At 45.9% G+C, this 15,881-nt stretch overlaps 4 protein-coding genes across 6 annotated transcripts in view; 2 read left to right on the plus strand and 2 right to left on the minus strand.

Annotated features, from left to right (window-relative positions):
- Positions 1–105: 105 nt before the first annotated feature.
- The window catches only part of LOC113403563 (proteasome subunit alpha type-6-like), a 30,874-nt gene continuing 15,098 nt past the window's right edge, over positions 106–15,881 (plus strand). The window contains exons 1-5 of one of the 2 annotated variants that reach the window (XM_064217260.1): positions 106–325; positions 486–662; positions 845–1,000; positions 1,203–1,476; positions 1,648–1,706. In XM_064217260.1, coding sequence (XP_064073330.1) covers positions 250–325; positions 486–662; positions 845–1,000; positions 1,203–1,476; positions 1,648–1,705 — 741 coding nt within the window. In that variant the 5' untranslated portion in view covers positions 106–249 and the 3' untranslated portion in view covers position 1,706. Of the gene's footprint in view, positions 326–485; positions 663–844; positions 1,001–1,202; positions 1,477–1,647; positions 1,762–15,881 lie in introns of those variants that run through there. The other variant, XM_026644143.2, reaches the window with a different exon arrangement.
- LOC113403572 (uncharacterized) lies at positions 1,472–3,502 on the minus strand. The gene is made up of 3 exons (XM_026644156.2): positions 3,371–3,502; positions 2,815–3,068; positions 1,472–2,695 (listed from the first exon to the last, which is right to left on the minus strand). Exons 1-3 carry the CDS (start codon positions 3,432–3,434, stop codon positions 1,805–1,807), a joined length of 1,209 nt encoding a protein of 402 aa, XP_026499941.2. The 5' UTR covers positions 3,435–3,502; the 3' UTR covers positions 1,472–1,804.
- On the minus strand, positions 4,556–7,474 carry LOC113403571 (ras-related protein Rab-10). 2 transcript variants are annotated; one of them, XM_064217262.1, is made up of 5 exons: positions 7,262–7,474; positions 6,817–7,016; positions 6,643–6,732; positions 5,969–6,172; positions 4,556–5,930 (listed from the first exon to the last, which is right to left on the minus strand). In XM_064217262.1, exons 1-4 carry the CDS (start codon positions 7,386–7,388, stop codon positions 5,978–5,980), a joined length of 612 nt encoding a protein of 203 aa, XP_064073332.1. In that variant the 5' UTR covers positions 7,389–7,474; the 3' UTR covers positions 4,556–5,930; positions 5,969–5,977. The 2 variants fall into 2 exon arrangements, with proteins under 2 accessions (XP_064073332.1, XP_064073331.1); XM_064217261.1 differs by having other exon boundaries at positions 4,556–6,172.
- Positions 7,881–15,757, plus strand: LOC113403552 (cohesin subunit SA-1). Its single transcript, XM_026644128.2, has 13 exons — positions 7,881–8,622; positions 9,118–9,288; positions 9,997–10,201; positions 10,285–10,510; positions 10,596–10,719; positions 10,789–10,967; positions 11,043–11,514; positions 11,638–11,796; positions 11,864–12,548; positions 13,841–13,971; positions 14,043–14,402; positions 14,487–14,622; positions 14,706–15,757. The coding sequence occupies exons 1-13, from the start codon at positions 8,140–8,142 to the stop codon at positions 14,765–14,767; spliced, it is 3,393 nt and encodes a 1,130-aa protein (XP_026499913.1). The 5' UTR covers positions 7,881–8,139; the 3' UTR covers positions 14,768–15,757.

Below are 15,881 nucleotides of genomic sequence, written 5' to 3' on the forward strand. Positions count from 1 at the left end.
CGCTCTTAGCCTTTCTAATAAAAAGTTTTTTGAAGTTCTTTATACTTTAATGTTATTGGTTATGGAGAATGACTGGGAATATGCATGTAGTATGATTGGTTAAAATTGGAAGGATATGATTAAAAGAACATACCTATCATGAGTGTTGAAAATTGAAATATTAAAGCGTTTCTGTCAATCATTGTGCGGCTGTCATATTTCCAGCTTTATAAATTTAAAAAATTGTTGAACTATTAAAAACAAATTAAAATGGCCCGTGAAAGTAGCGCTGGATTCGATAGACATATTACTATATTTTCGCCAGAAGGCAGATTATATCAAGTCGGTAAGGAAAAGGTTCATTAAATACTTCAGAAGTTAAGTTTTAACTTTTCACAATCTTTTGAGGTGCACAGAGATTAACTTTATATATATTTTTTGTTATTTTTTTTATATGAGGTTAACTACAATAGTTTTGATTTACTTTGTTTATTATATGACCACAGAGTACGCTTTAAAAGCTATAAATCAAGGCGGCCTAACATCGGTTGCACTTCGAGGCGCTGATGGCGCTGTAGTAGCCGCTCAACGCAAGGTGCCCGACCGCCTGTTAGACCCTGCTTCTGTCACTCATCTCTTCCGTCTTACAGATCGCATAGGATGTGTTATGACCGGCATGACGGGTAAAAAAGACTTATACATTTCTTTTTTGTTTGAAAGCAAATTTAAAAAAAAATTACGACTGAGAAGTAATCTGAAATATTTTCATTTCATTACTTGGTCTATAACCAATGTAGACTGAATTTTATCTTAGATCATAGTCTGATGCTTTTGGGTTGAAATCTGTACAAACACATTATTACAGCTGACAGCAGGTCGCAAGTACAGCGGGCTCGGTACGAAGCAGCAAACTGGACTTACAAGTATGGCACTGAAATACCAGTACACATTCTATGCCGACGCATTGCTGACATATCTCAAGTATATACACAGAATGCTGAGATGCGCCCACTTGGCTGCAGTAAGTTTGAAGGATCTGAATTTGCTTACTCATAACTTACTTAGCATATTTAACAAGAAACAAGTTAATTTTTCCATTTTATTATGCCTGAAATATTAAGTTTGAATTGTTTGGATGTTGTGATACAATATTTTTAGTATAATGATTCGTTACTACTGTAATATTTAGCTATAGTTAATACAATGCTTTGTTTTTTTTAAAGGTATGATGCTCATTGCATATGATGATGAAACTGGCCCCAACGTTTACAAGACTGACCCATCAGGCTACTATTGCTCATACAAAGCTGTGGCCGCGGGATCCAAGGCCACTGATGCAAATGCTTATCTCGAGAAAAAGCTTAAGAAACGTGCAGACTTGTCTTCGGATGATGCCATACAGCTAGCTATCTCATGTCTTTCACAAGTGCTCTCTGTCGATTTCAAGTCTTCAGAGATTGAGGTTGGGGTAGTCTCAAAGGAAAATCCAAAATTCAGGTATTGTTTTTTTTATCAATTACCATGATTTTATTTAATAGCATTTTTACTGTTATTCATTTAAATTGATTCTATGTTTACATATAAAAATAAAATTAATTATTATCAGTCAAACTAAACCGTGGATGCATAAGTTTGCTCGAATTTATAAGGTTTTCTTTTGTTTTTTAGAGTATTGCCAGAAAGTGAAATCGACAGGCACCTAACTGCCATAGCGGAAAAGGATTGAGGGAATCCACAACAATGAATGATATAATGTTTTTTAAATAAAAAATGTATTTCACATCCTACGTTTTATTTGCGTTTTATTTGCGACATGACATCACCACTACAAGTCCGTCAGCAAGCCCGCGCGGCCGGGCGGCACGTCGGCCAGCAGCGCGGCCGGCAGCTCGGCCACGACGCGCGCGAAGTCGTGCACGCCGCAGCAGAAGGCCAGCCCGTACAGCGGGCTCTCGTAGTTGCGGTGGCGCCGCAGCGCCGCCAGCCACGACACGTGCGCGCACGCGCTCTCGCAGAACACGGCCTCGCGGATCTCGCTCACGGCCACGAAGGGGTCGTTGAGCACGGCCACGGCCAGCGCGCGCTTGCCCAGCTTGTCGTGCACGACCGTCCAGATGTACTGCGGCACGGGGAACCGCGAGGCCCGCAGGAAGATTTCCTTTCGCGAGTGCCCCGTCCGCAGCGACATGGCGCCGTGCGTGCCCGCGTACACGTCTATGGTCGCGTGCGGCCGCGTCATCTTCGCGAACTTGGCCACGTCGCGCTGCATGTGCTCGAGGTTGCCCGTCGCGACGCTCGCCCACACCGCCACCTTGTTCGACACGAAGTCTGCGACTCGCATGTTCTGGTCGTCGAAGTAGTGCGCGCTCAGCAGGCCGGCCGCGGTGAGGTTCTGCCCCGCGAAGGAGAACTTCTCGTGCTTGAACAGCTCGCGGAGGCGTCTGTTCATCCTGTCGTCGTCCGAGTACAGCTTCTCGGCGATGCTCCTGGTGTTGGAATCGAACATGTCATTGAAGTTGCCGAAGAGCGAGAGCGGAGCTCGCTGCTCGGAGTGCGGCGGCAGGCGCAGCGCGTTGGCGGGGGCGTTGCTGACGCGGGCGAACGTCGCGATGCCGCGGTCCTCGTCGAAGCACAGCGTTGCCATGTGCCGAATGTTAGAATTTTCTTCCTGGAGTTGGTAGACGCGTCCCCTCAGCGGCGGAGAGCAATACTCGACCTGATGAAACGAGAAATCAATTTTTTCACCCGACATAAACGTGACTCCACGAGGCCGTCCGAAACGTGTCGGACGTCAAAAGTCGAATCTACCGCCGCTCGACAGCGACGACGACGTACCGCGTGCAGGACGTCCTCGAAGACGTTCTCCTGGCAGCCGAGCTCGAGCAGGTGGCGCAGCGAGCCGTCGAGCGGCACGCGGTAGCGGCCGGCCTCGCAGCGCGCCAGCACGCCGGCGGCCAGCGGGAAGGCCAGCAGGCGGCCGGCGCCGCACGACAGCGCCACCTCGTCGCCGTGCGCCGCGCGCTGTGACGTCACCAGCGGCATGTTGTCGGGCACGCACTCCGCGCACTGCAGCTCGATCACGCATGGCGCTGTATCCGCCCGGGGGGAAACTTTACATGTTGTCGAATTACATGGGATCACTTTTTGGAAATTCTTATTTTTAACTGGCCTCTGACTGCAGTGTGCCACGGCAGCCCCCTGGAGCGTTGCAATTTCGAAAACGACAGTAATTCTACAAATTTACTCGAAATACTACAAATTTATTCTCCAGTTTACGTGTATCATAGATATAAAGTAATCTTTGCTTTACATTATTCACTGCAGAGTACACCAGAGTTCGGTCAAATATGTATTATCATCGTAGAAAACCCAATAATATGAAATGACTTACGTTCTGTTGATATCGCTCCGTGACAAAAACAATATAGTAGTACTAGGCACTGTGTCCAGTCCATTGTTAAGCGAGTACTGGGTCGCGGCGACGCAGCTCTAAGATAGCAGCTCGATGACTCGTGACCGCGCGATAACCTCCCCGACTACATCCTTCATAGAACGTCTGATTGTTTTCTACAATATTTGTAGTAAAAGCGGTCAGTAAGTGAATAATTGTCTCAGTGCTTGCATTAGATTAACAATTATGGGCCTGTTCACTCACGAATGTGCGCCCCTCACGTTAAATTATCAATGTGTAAAACAAATATAATCTAATTTGTTTTTTAACTGAAGATGTATAGGCTATAGATCATCGGTAAATAATCAATTTTTTTTTACCGCAAATGCCGCAGAACTCTGTCTACTCGCCAATCCGTTGATATGAGGGAAATTTTAGTTTTTTTTTATTATTATTTAGCCCAAGATTATTTACGCTAAATCAGAGATAGCGTTGCTTACATTGTCATACTGTACCTGTAATTTATAATTCTAGTAATTTTAACTAAAGAGGTATCATCAGCAAACAATACTATATCATGTTTATTCCCAACAATATATGGAATAGAAAAGGTCCAAGTATTGATCCTTGAGGGACCTCCCTCATGGATTAATACTTGGACCTTACCAACCAACTGAGACTCTGGGAGACCTTTTTCCTTTAACGTGAAACCTCTGAATTCTATTGTTAAGATGAGAAGTCAGAAGGTCGAGCGCACATTCTCCAATTCTATAGTGATATAGTTTCCTGACCAGTTTCATGTTGAACACAATCAAAGGCTTTGGATAAGTCGCAGAAATCCCTAAGGCATCCTGAGACTCCTCCCAGGCTTCATAGATATTCCTTATAAGCTACCTTATAAGATACCTGCGTCGGTAGTCAAGCGACCTCTCGTAAATCCAAATTGTTTTCTATGATAGAATGGTTAACTCTATATTCTTAGATATGAGTGAATTTGTGCACTAGTGTCATTGCTTCTAGCAATCTGAAATAGACGACCGATGATAAAATATTGTTTTAAATAATAAGGCCATTCCGATAAAATTTCTATGACAGTTACTTTAAATGTACACATAGACTTATGTAGTTAAAAAATAGACAATTTTTAGAAGGAAAGGTTACTTTGAGTGAAATAAAACAATCGTGTACCATAGGTTGTTTATTATGAACATAATATACAATGCCGATGTTTATTTATAAAAGCGGGTAAAAACCGACGACGAGACACATACACCGTACGATAAAATAGTATTTTTTTAATAATCCATCAACGTACATTATAATAAAGTACAAGTTCACTTATATAATAACCTAAATTTCATTAGTCTAATTTAGTAAAATCTCTTCACTCCCGAAATTATTTCTAGTTTTCGAAATGCTGATCAAAGTCAGCTTTACCAATGTGAATAACTAATCGCTAATTGGTCGCGTATTGCGTCATCTGGTGCAACCGACCAATGACCATACAAATTAAAGCCAAGTTAGAGCGATAGTAATCTGATTTTGATCAGCGATAAAAATCTGGAGGTAGGTTTCGAACGACAACGTTTAGAATTTAATTTTCTAAATACCTTCAACTTTAAGACTCCACATAAGAATTTGACTTATAAACAAGTTTAAGTACAGTCGACACGAATACAACGAAATCGACAACGATACGATCGGAAGAGCGATCACTAAATTAAACTATGATTATACGTAAGTTATAATGTATTATTAAAAATGTCGCCATAAATATTGGCTGATAAAAGTAATTTAAGTATACCTATTGCTTCCGCAGATATGTCGCTGTTCATAGCTAAGCTGCGCTTTGGAGTTAGATGCAACGAAGCATGTAGCTTTCGATCCTCAATATAAATCTTTATATGAAACTATTCACTATACGCTATTGGAGTTTTCAAGTAATCTGCTATTGTTCCGTAAATTACCTGTTTCAATTGCACTTTATCTTTCCAACAAGCCGACGTGTGATTAATAAAAGTTAATAATGTAGTAAATAAAATATCTCGTTCATCGTTACTTTATGTTGAACACCGTCGTCGTGGAGAATTATTGCACACGCATCACTCAAACCTACAGCTCAGACGGAGCCGAGGCGGCTACCGTCGCGACACGACACCGTTGCCAGCTTGCAGCCGGTGTCGAGGCTCGCATCTACACAACAGTTACGATCACCGACATATATAAGAGACATCATAACAAATAAGTAACACGTACTATGCAAAGAAGCGAGGATTAAGTTGAAATACAACGAGACCGACTACGACTATAAGCTAAAGACCTCACGCTTATATCGTGGCTTCGAAGATAACGTAACTTTAAAAAGCGATCGCGACGCAAACGAGGGCATTCCGCACGCGCAGAGCCAATCGCGACGGATCCGCGTCCGACCGAAACGCCGAGGGCGTGCGTTCCGAAAAACAGCGATCGGCGGCCGCGACGCGAGAGCCGGGCGAATCATTTATCTACATTCGAAACGGTTATATACATAGAATAAATAAAAACGACAGCGTGTCCGGCGGGCGGCGGCGGGCGGCGCGGCGGCGGGCGGCGGGCGGCGCGGCGGCTCTAGGAGCAGCAGGCGCGCGCGGGCGGCGCGCGCGACGGGCGGCGCTCCACCGCGATGCGCGCGTGGTCCGCGTCCGCCTCGCGCCCCGCCGACTTGTCCAGGATGGCCTCCGCCAGCTCGGAGAAGGCGCGGTCGATGTTGATGTTGGACTTGGCCGACGTCTCCATGAACCGGATGCCGTGCTCGTGCGCGATCTGAAACGTCGCGGCCGTACATGGGGCGTGTCGGGCTGCCGGTGAGGTCCAATGATCTTGCTCTATTCTAGACTGTTTGTTTTCTTATTCGCCCGTGGCAGAAGTTTTGTAATTTTACGTTTAAAAATATATGTTTAAAATTATATTTCAATTTCTTTATTTATTCTCACTCATGTATAATACATTTTTAAATATAAAATACAAAATATATTTAAAAATATAAAATACAGAGGCCAACCAGTGGCGGGAACAGGGTCCAAGCCACCGGTGGTCAGGGCTCCAGAGAGAGGAACTTCCTCACAATATGCGCCGTGCCGAGGAGTACTGCCTTCTGCATCAGGCTCTTGACCCAGCTGCCTAACGAGAACCTCTTATGGTGTTGGTCGAGGCTCTTTGCCATTAGGCCATTTATTTAGATAATGTTTGTGAAATGACTGCAAGTATTTTTTGTTAAAAATATTGAAACTCACTGCTTCTCCCCGCTCTTTGCTGACTACTCGCTTCTCTTCCATGTCACACTTGTTACCCAGTATCATTTTTTCCACGTCTTCGTTGGCATGCTATAAAGTAAAGTTTAAGATGGTATAGAATACTTTAGCTTTCTTAATTCAAAATTAAAACAAATAGAGATTTATTTAACAAACCTCATCTATATTTCTTAACCACTTGACAATATCATCAAATGTTTTTTCATTTGTTATGTCGTAAACCAGCATTATCCCCATCGCCCCACGGTAGTAGGAAGTAGTGATCGTGTGGAATCGTTCTTGTCCAGCTGTGTCCCAAATTTGGAGTTTGATTTTTTTACCTCGAAGTTCTACTGTTTTGATTTTGAAATCTATACCTGAAGAAATAAAAAGAGACATTAAAAAAAAATAAGTTTTGTTACACACCTTAACATAGTAATATAATTCCATCAAAATATAATCAATCCATGTTTTTTTTACCAATATATAACGTACGAAAAAATTTGTTTCATATTCATACAAAATACATTTAAATTTACTTAACAATGAGATATATTAATAAATGAACATGAAATTAAACACTGCACGGACACAAAAATACAAAGATGGTTCAGTTTCATACCAATAGTGGAAATAAATGTCGTTGTGAAGTGATTATCTGAAAACCTAAACAATATACAAGTTTTGCCAACACCAGAGTCACCAATAAGGAGCAGTTTAAATAACAGATCATAAGTTTTCTTGGCCATTTTATTATTTTATATGAAATAAACGAAGCTATTCTATATCAAAAATCATTCGATCAGAAATGTGACAGCTAATACTTCAGCCTCAGCCATCAGCCATGTAACATTATTGCTATATGTAAAAAAAATCTGTATTTTTATGCAAGGCTACATTAAAAAAATCAAGTGACCCACTACAAAAATACGAACAAAACAAAGTCCATCAAAAATACTCTGTTACAATAGCGGTAACGTTCTGATATTAAATAATTTTATTACTTGTGTATGTATGTAAACCTTGTTTTCATATAAAAACTTTAATATGAATACATCTGCAAATTAAGTAGCATTTAACACTATTCTCTATACGCTAACCTGTGGATATGACTTACAATCCAAAAAAAATGTTAAGTTAATCTACCATACCTATTATCCATATATACCATACCTATAGAATCTGTGGATTCGATTCGACTATATTATAGTCTCTGTGACACTACTTATTTTCGTCTCTGTCATAAGCGGCGCGAAATCGTATCTTTTACTTCGTTCTCTGTTTAGCTGTATTACCTCGCGTCCTTAGCGTTTTGACGTTGTGTTTTCATTTATTGATCAAGCTTGGGATATAGGTAAAGTGGATCAATACTATATAGTCTTGCGTACTTGCTCCTTATTTTAAAAGATTGTTAAATAGTGATGTTTTCAATGAGAAAATCTAAAACCAAGTTTTAAATGCCTAATGCTAGGACCAAATAGTAAGTAAACAAATATCAAAATGCATCGACGAGGCGGGAAACGCATTCGGATGGATGATCCTCCACCGGAGTATGTTAACCCTATGACTCCCGCAACTCCTATGACTGACTATGGCGGACAGTCTGTACATGAACCGGAAACACCCAATGTGAATTATTCGGGCTTTAATGTGGGGGCCGTCGCTAATTCTACCATAGCAGAAGCCGCCCCTAGAGAAGAAAGTGAAGATCACACCGAGGAAGAGACGAGATCACCATCACCAGCCCCAACAAAACGAATAACACGAAGCAGAGGACGAGGCGGTGATGGTGGGTATGTCGGCAGATTAGCAGAGTCTCCTCCTCCCCCGCCTCTTCGAAGACGTGGGCGCGGCGGAAGAGGGCGAGGCCGTGGAAGAGGTGCTGCTCCTCCGCCAGCGTACTCGCCGCCACCCGTTCTACTACCGGGGGATGATGAAAACAGTCTCTACAATATACTTCGTTTTAACAAAACAGCGATAAATGTAAGTTATTTTGCATATCACTAAGTTTACAACACACATTTACTAACGAGAAATGTTTTTATAAATATTCTATCACTTCATTCTATTCAGTCATAATATCATAAAACACTCAAAGTAAGTAAGGCTCTATGAGAATATTTTAACTATATATAAATTTTATTTGAATATTTTACTCATAACTGTACTACTTCATACTGGTGTATTTCCTAATTCAATACATAGATTGTTGAAACACTTTTAAATAAAACCTATTTTTTAAATTGATTTGTTTATTAAGCAAACTTTCAATATAATCAAACTAAAATTTAAGAAACTAACTGATTATAAGACTTAGAGAAGCATTTTATAAAAAAAAATAATAGTTAAAGAAGAGTTACTAATTATGAAATAGGTAAAATAAACCATACAATTTTTACCATTTCAACCATTAAATTATTATGATGCATAAGAACAATCATTTATTTGAATTTTGATTTAGAATTATAATGTTTGTAGCAAGTGGTAGACATGTGGATAGAAGAGTACAAGAGCAACAGGGAGAGTGCCCTGGTGCAATTGATGCAGTTCTTTATTAACTCATCTGGTTGCCGCGGTAAGGTCACCCCCGACATGGCGCAGATGGACCACACACTTATTATCAAGAAGATGACACAAGAATTTGATGAGGTATTATCATTGTATTATGGTATTTAAATATACTCTTTGATTAACTTTATAGATCTGACAGATGGTGGCGATGGTGATTAATTTATTGACTTAAATATTCAGGTTACAGTTACTAATATAACCCACAATACTTTCCACTCATCACATATTCTACAACCAAACAACGAAATTTTGAATTTTTATGGTCTGGTGTGCATGGTGATTGAGCGAGTGTAACAAGAGCATAGGAGTATAAGATAGCATAAGAGATACAATATTTTAATTCCCATTGTTAATATTAGATGTTAACATTGTCTATGAGTGATACTAACAGTGTATACTCACTTATTATAAATACAGAAATACAGATTGCACATGACATGCTCTGCTCTTGCTCTGTAGTGTTTTCCTTGGATTAGAATCCATGATATTGGTTAAGATACGTCTTTTCTTTTGAAGCCATATCAATCTCACTATCATAAGGTTATGTAAACTGTTAATAATGGGTAATAAGTAAAATATATAATAAATTTTGTGAAAGGTTGCACATTTGGAGACAATGTCAAGTAAACCAACAAAGAATTGTTATAAATTTTATTCAAAACAATTTTTCTACAATTATGTAATTATTCATAAGTAAGTGTATTGATGGGTCAATATATTTTTTAGGAAATAAACATATCTTCTGGTAAAAATTCTAATAAATTTTGTAAAATATTTTATCAACAGGAAAGTGGGGAATATCCTCTCATTATGACAGGACAGACATGGAAGAAATTCCGCTCAAACTTTTGCGAGTTTATACAGACACTGGTGAAAATGTGTCAGTATTCAATTATTTACGACCAGTACCTGATGGACAACATCATCTCCTTGCTCACTGGCCTCTCAGATTCGCAAGTGAGAGCTTTCAGGCACACAGCTACACTCGCTGGTAATCTTTGAAACTATTTTGCACTATTGATCTATCCATCTATCTATATCAAAATCTATATAGCCAGTCGTGTCGCCCGCTAGTGATGAAGCTGATGACGGCGCTGGTGGACGTGGCGCTGCTGACGAGCGTGAACTGCGACAACTGCCTGCGCCAGTACGAGGCCGAGCGGCTCAAGGCGCGGGACAAGCGCGCCAGCGAGCGCCTCGAGGTGCTGGTCGCCAAGCGCCAGGAGCTGGAGGAGAACATGGAGGAGATCAAGAACATGCTCTCCTACATGTTCAAGTCCGTCTTTGTGCACCGATACAGGTACTTATTTGTTCAGATTTTGTATGAATCCGATGGCAATGAAATGTGAATGTTGTGAACTAATTTGGTTTCCTGTTTGATACAGAGATACGCTGCCCGATATCAGAGCCATTACGATGTCAGAAATAGGTATCTGGATGGAGAAGTTCCCTGCACACTTTCTCGACGATCTGTATCTTAAATATATTGGATGGACTCTTCACGACAAAGTAAGAAAACAACATCATACAGTTCGACAACTCAGATTTGATATTTAATGAATAACACGTTCATCTCAGGTGGGCGAAGTCCGGCTGCGATGTCTGCAAGCGCTGCAGCCGCTCTACGAGTGCGAGGAGCTGAAGGGCAAGCTGGAGCTGTTCACGTCCAAGTTCAAGGACCGCATCGTGTCCATGTCGCTGGACAAGGAGACCGAGGTCGCCGTGCACGCCGTGCGACTCGTCATCGCCATCCTCAAGTGAGTATGAGATGAGGGGGGGTCGTCGCTCCAGGCACAGGTGGAAGTCGACTAACGAGAGATGTCGGCCGGCAGGATGCACCCCGACGTGCTGACGGACAAGGACTGCGAGAACGTGTACGAGCTGGTGTACTCGTCGTGGCGCGGCGTGGCGGCGGCGGCGGGCGAGTTCCTCAACGTGCGGCTGTTCCGCTGCGACGAGGCGCCGCCGCCCGCGCGCTCGCGCCGCGGCAAGGCGCGCCTGCCCAACACGCCGCTCGTGCGCGACCTCGTGCAGTTCTTCATCGAGTCCGAGCTGCACGAGCACGGCGCCTACCTCGTCGACTCGCTCATCGAGTCCAACCCCATGATGAAGGACTGGGAGTGCATGACCGACCTGCTGCTGGAGGAGGCGGGCGCCGGCGAGGAGGCGCTGGACAACAGGCAGGAGTCGTCGCTGATCGAGCTGATGGTGTGCTGCGTGCGGCAGGCCAGCACCGGCGAGCCGCCCGTCGGCCGCGGAGCCTCGCGCAAGCACCACCACATGCTGTCGAAGGAGCAGGCCAAGGTACGTCGGTCGTCGGTCGGGTGCCGCCTCTGAGCCGTGATGCGAACGAGGGAATCCGCTTTCGACGTAGGCGAACGATCGACACGATACTTACGATACTTACGATACGAACGCGTCTCGCAGATGGTGAGCGACGACCGCGCCAAGATGACGACGCACTTCATGGTGACGCTGCCGGCACTGCTGGACAAGTTCGGCGCCGACCCGGAGAAGCTCACCAACCTCGTGGCCATCCCGCAGTACTTCGACCTGGAGCTGTACACCACGCAGCGGCAGGAGGGCGTACGTACCTGACCGTAGCTAACCCGCGGCCCGCCCGCCGGCCGCTGCTGACCGCTCGCTCTCGCAGAACCTGACGCTGCTGCTGAACAAGATCCGCGAGATCGTGAAGGTGCAGACGGAGGCCGAGGTGCTGGAGACGTGCGGCCGCACGCTGGAGGTGCTGTGCGGCGAGCAGCACGCCGTGTACACGCGCTGCAACGTGGCGCGGGCCACCGTCACCGACATGTGCGTCAACCGCTACAAGGAGGCCATCGACGACTACCGCAGCCTCGTCGAGGGCGGCGAGACGCCCGACGCCGACGAGCTGTTCAACGTCATCAACTCGCTGCGCAAGGTGTCCATCATGTACATGTGCCACAACCTCAACGACACCAACATCTGGGACTCGCTGTTCGAGGACCTGCCCAAGTGCGTGCGGGGCAACGAGTCGGGCATGCCGGCGCAGGCGCTGGTGTACGCGGTGCGCGCCTGCTTCTACTCCGTGCTGTGGTCGCTGCACGAGCTGGAGGAGCGCGGCGAGGGCGGGCCGCTGCGCGAGCGCCTGGCGGCCTACTGCGCGCTGTGCCGCGACGTGGTGGCGCGCGGGCTGTCGGCCGAGCTGCGCGAGGAGGCCTACACCAGCATCTGCGACCTGCTCATCTTCTTCGCCGAGCAGGCCGGCGCGCGCCGCCCGGCGCTGGAGGCCGACGCCGCGCTGTGCGACCTGCTCAACGACTTCGTGCAGGAGTTCGTCTTCGTGCACCACAACTACGGTACCGATGACGACGATGACGCGTGTGCTGCGCTCGAGTAGTCTCGTCTCTATTCATTTACCTACTTCGAGATTTTCGAGATTCCTTGTCGACTCGTCGATTTATACTCTACGGTGTGATCGTGTAGGGTGTTCGAACGTAAACCGTGTGGCGACTTTTGATGCCAAACTACGGTATTCACAAATTCACGTAGACATGTATACATCGAACGAGTTCGCTTGTCCCATATATCACATGAAAATTAATTACTTATTATTATAGGTGATTGAAAAGTAATTGTTGCGACACTGGTGTCTACGTTTATTTGTAGTTTGACAAGTATGGCGTTCCGGATGATATTTTTGCTAAATCCGCGATCCCTTATCGACCCCCCGTTTCTATGCAGAACCGCTGGTCGCACTCGCACTCTGTACTGGACATTACAGAACACGAACACATACAAGTATACTCTCGGATCCCGTGTACCTACACACGCACACCGCAAACACGCGCACAGACACACACACGCTCGCGTGCACGCTTACACGTAAGCGCACGCACACTCGTGCACATATTACGAGCGATACCCGGGCGTCTCGAACGACAGCGACTCGTCACCCTCCCACATCAACGTTTTCGTGTGAAACGTCAGTAAATAGTCGTCGTCTCGAACGCCATACTGCGCAAACGAATCGGACCTGTAACGATGAGAAAAAATATGCATTATTTCGTTACAAATAATCGATCGGAAGCGAAACGAGATAGACATACGTAACGCGCTGTGTCTGCTTGCATGTCTGCCGTCGGCGCCGCGACCCCGGTAAGCCCCCGCGCCCTTTGCCTTAGTAATGCCGAGCCCGCTCCGATAATGCATATTTTTGTCTCCGCCGCCGCGCCCGCGACATTACTAAGGGAAACGCTCGCGCCCTGCATGCTACGAGTAGCCGCTTGCCGCATGCGAGACTTGCTTGTACACGACGCACGTAGAACTCGCCACACTGGTCGCTGACCGCACTCGTTGCGTAGTCCCTAGTACTACCCGTACCTGACGTTTGCTCGATGTCTAGGACCGCTCGATGGTATCGAAGCTGCCGTATCACGTAGCCTTTTTTTCGCTTGAGCTAACTGTCTAGTAGAAACGTAACGCTGGTGCTACGAAACGACCCCGTCGATCTCGTTTTGGAATCGTTTTTGAGTCGTTTTATAACTCGAAGATTTTCAAAGATTTTCGTCGCAGAGCGTTACGTTTTCAGCGAACGGCACGGCGACGGTAACGAAAGGCGGCGGTCGTAAAGATCGGAGATGCGTTGCAGACGGTCAAGACGAGAGACGCATCGAGGAGTTACACAAGCGACGCAACTTCCTCGCCGCGTACTGCAAGCTCATCGTGTACAACGTGGCGCCCATTCGCCGAGCCGCCGACGTCTTCAAGCACTACATCAAGGTACGTGTCGGGCCCGCGACCCCCTCGCACCCCCCGCCTGGCCGTCCCACCCATGATCCTCGCGTCCGCAGTGCTACAACGACTACGGGGACATCATCAAGGCCACGCTGAGCAAGGCGCGCGAGATCAACAAGCTGAGCTGCGCGCTGACCATGGAGCTGGCCATGCAGGCGCTGTACGCCGAGCTGGTGCAGCGCCACGCCTCGCCGCACCGCCAGCTGCCCGAGTTCCTCGAGCTCAAGGAGCTGGCCAAGCGCTTCTCCGTCATGTTCGGACTGGACGCCGTCAAGAACCGCGAGGCGCTGACCGCGCTGCACCGCGCCGGCGTCTCCTTCGCCGCGCTCGACCCGCCGCGACACCTGCTGTTCCTCGAGCCGCTCGCCGAGTTCTCCGGCAAGCTGCTGCGCCAGGACAAGCGCGCCGTGCTCAAGGTACGATAGCCCCCCCCCCGGCCCCACCCCGCCGTCCGCTCAAACTTCGGACGTAATCGAGCCCCACTCTCATGTCGCTCGCAGTTCGCAGAGTCTCGCTTCTCGACGATGCAGTGGGGCGAGGAGTGGGCGCCGCTGCTGGCCTACCGCAACTCGCTGCTGACCGACGCGCCCGACGAGCGCCCGCCGCCCGCGCGCCGCCACTACACGCGCCGCAACCGTGAGCCCGCCCGCCGCCCGCCGCCCGACCGCCCCACACCCGCCCGCTCCCCCCGCCGGCTAACCACGTGTGTTTGTGCGCAGGCGGACAGAACGAGGAGGAGGAGGGCGACGACAACGCGGACTCGGACGCGGAGGCCGTGTGAGCGCCGCCGGCCGCCCCGCGCTACCTCGGACACTTCGAAGATGATCATATTTGCTATGACCCGCTATAACTTGCTCGCTTCGATTCCTGGATTTGTATACAGCATCGATATCGACAATACTATGTATTTAAAGTGCCAATAACTATTTATAACGCAGTATTGCACGAGACTGCGAGGCTGGGCTACACATAGTGCTGCCTACGATTAGATTATTTTTGAAATGTTACCTCCTCTTACATTTGAGTCTGATGATACATAATTACATATCACAATACGAGGCATTTGTTTATTTACCTTTAAACATAAAGAACCCGTTAATTTTATGGACATCATTATATAAAATGAACTGTTTAATTTTAATAACATTCGTTGTGTTTATATAAGTGCCTTGGAATATTTTTTGTCTATTTGTAAATATATTTTTTTATTCAATTAAAATACACCGGTGTAACATGGGATTATGGTGTAAGGGTCCGAATGATACTCAAATGTTTTCAGGCCATAAAAACTTACGTTGGAACCAAAACCATCCACATAAATACATGAACCCTGAAAATATTACACTACTTTTTTGAACAGAACCGTCGCGTCCGGTACAGTGAGCGGTTGCATTGTAATGTACAAGGTAGTTTATAGGGGGGGGGGGGCGTCTCCTACAGCAGCTAACGTGGTCGTAAAAAATGGCACCTGAATTCTATTCCGAATCCGCTTCGAGAGTGCGGGAATAGCAATCACACGATCAAAATCAGCCATCTATCTTGTATTGTTATTGACTCGGTTAATATATTTAATATTTGACAACTGTTCATTACAAATGTCGTGTCATCGATTTCGTGATAATGTGTCGATATTTCATGTTTTCGTATTTAACATAAGTGAGGAAATGTTTATTCTCGATGCGGAGCCGTCCCTCGACAGCACTGATTGTCTCTTTGATGGTTAAATTTTAGTTATGTATAATATATTTTTATAATAAAGCTATTTAATAAATACATTGTTTTTTTCTTTCTTGTTTTGTATGTATTTAAACTGAATGGCATCGCACAGCCTACCGGTATACCAGTTGGGATATATCGCTCGTTGACAGGTCAGCGATAGAGAAGTGTCCTCTGGC

Source organism: Vanessa tameamea, chromosome 16, assembly GCF_037043105.1.
Source record: "Vanessa tameamea isolate UH-Manoa-2023 chromosome 16, ilVanTame1 primary haplotype, whole genome shotgun sequence".
In the NCBI taxonomy this organism is placed as follows: domain Eukaryota; kingdom Metazoa; phylum Arthropoda; class Insecta; order Lepidoptera; family Nymphalidae; genus Vanessa; species Vanessa tameamea.

Coding starts and splice junctions, on each gene's coding strand:
- LOC113403572 (XM_026644156.2), bottom strand. CDS start 3,434: ATGGACTGGACACAGTGCCTAGTACTACTATATTGTTTTTGTCACGGA. Junction 3,069..3,370: donor CGGAGCGATATCAACAGAAC/GTAAGTCATTTC, acceptor GGGCGGATACAG/CGCCATGCGTGATCGAGCTG. Junction 2,696..2,814: donor TCGAGGACGTCCTGCACGCG/GTACGTCGTCGT, acceptor TCGTTTCATCAG/GTCGAGTATTGCTCTCCGCC.
- LOC113403571 (XM_064217262.1), bottom strand. CDS start 7,388: ATGGCCAAGAAAACTTATGATCTGTTATTTAAACTGCTCCTTATTGGT. Junction 7,017..7,261: donor GACATTTATTTCCACTATTG/GTATGAAACTGA, acceptor TTATTTCTTCAG/GTATAGATTTCAAAATCAAA. Junction 6,173..6,642: donor GCAAAGAGCGGGGAGAAGCA/GTGAGTTTCAAT, acceptor GCGACGTTTCAG/ATCGCGCACGAGCACGGCAT.
- LOC113403552 (XM_026644128.2), top strand. CDS start 8,140: ATGCATCGACGAGGCGGGAAACGCATTCGGATGGATGATCCTCCACCG. Junction 10,720..10,788: donor GATGGACTCTTCACGACAAA/GTAAGAAAACAA, acceptor CGTTCATCTCAG/GTGGGCGAAGTCCGGCTGCG. Junction 14,623..14,705: donor CCACTACACGCGCCGCAACC/GTGAGCCCGCCC, acceptor GTTTGTGCGCAG/GCGGACAGAACGAGGAGGAG.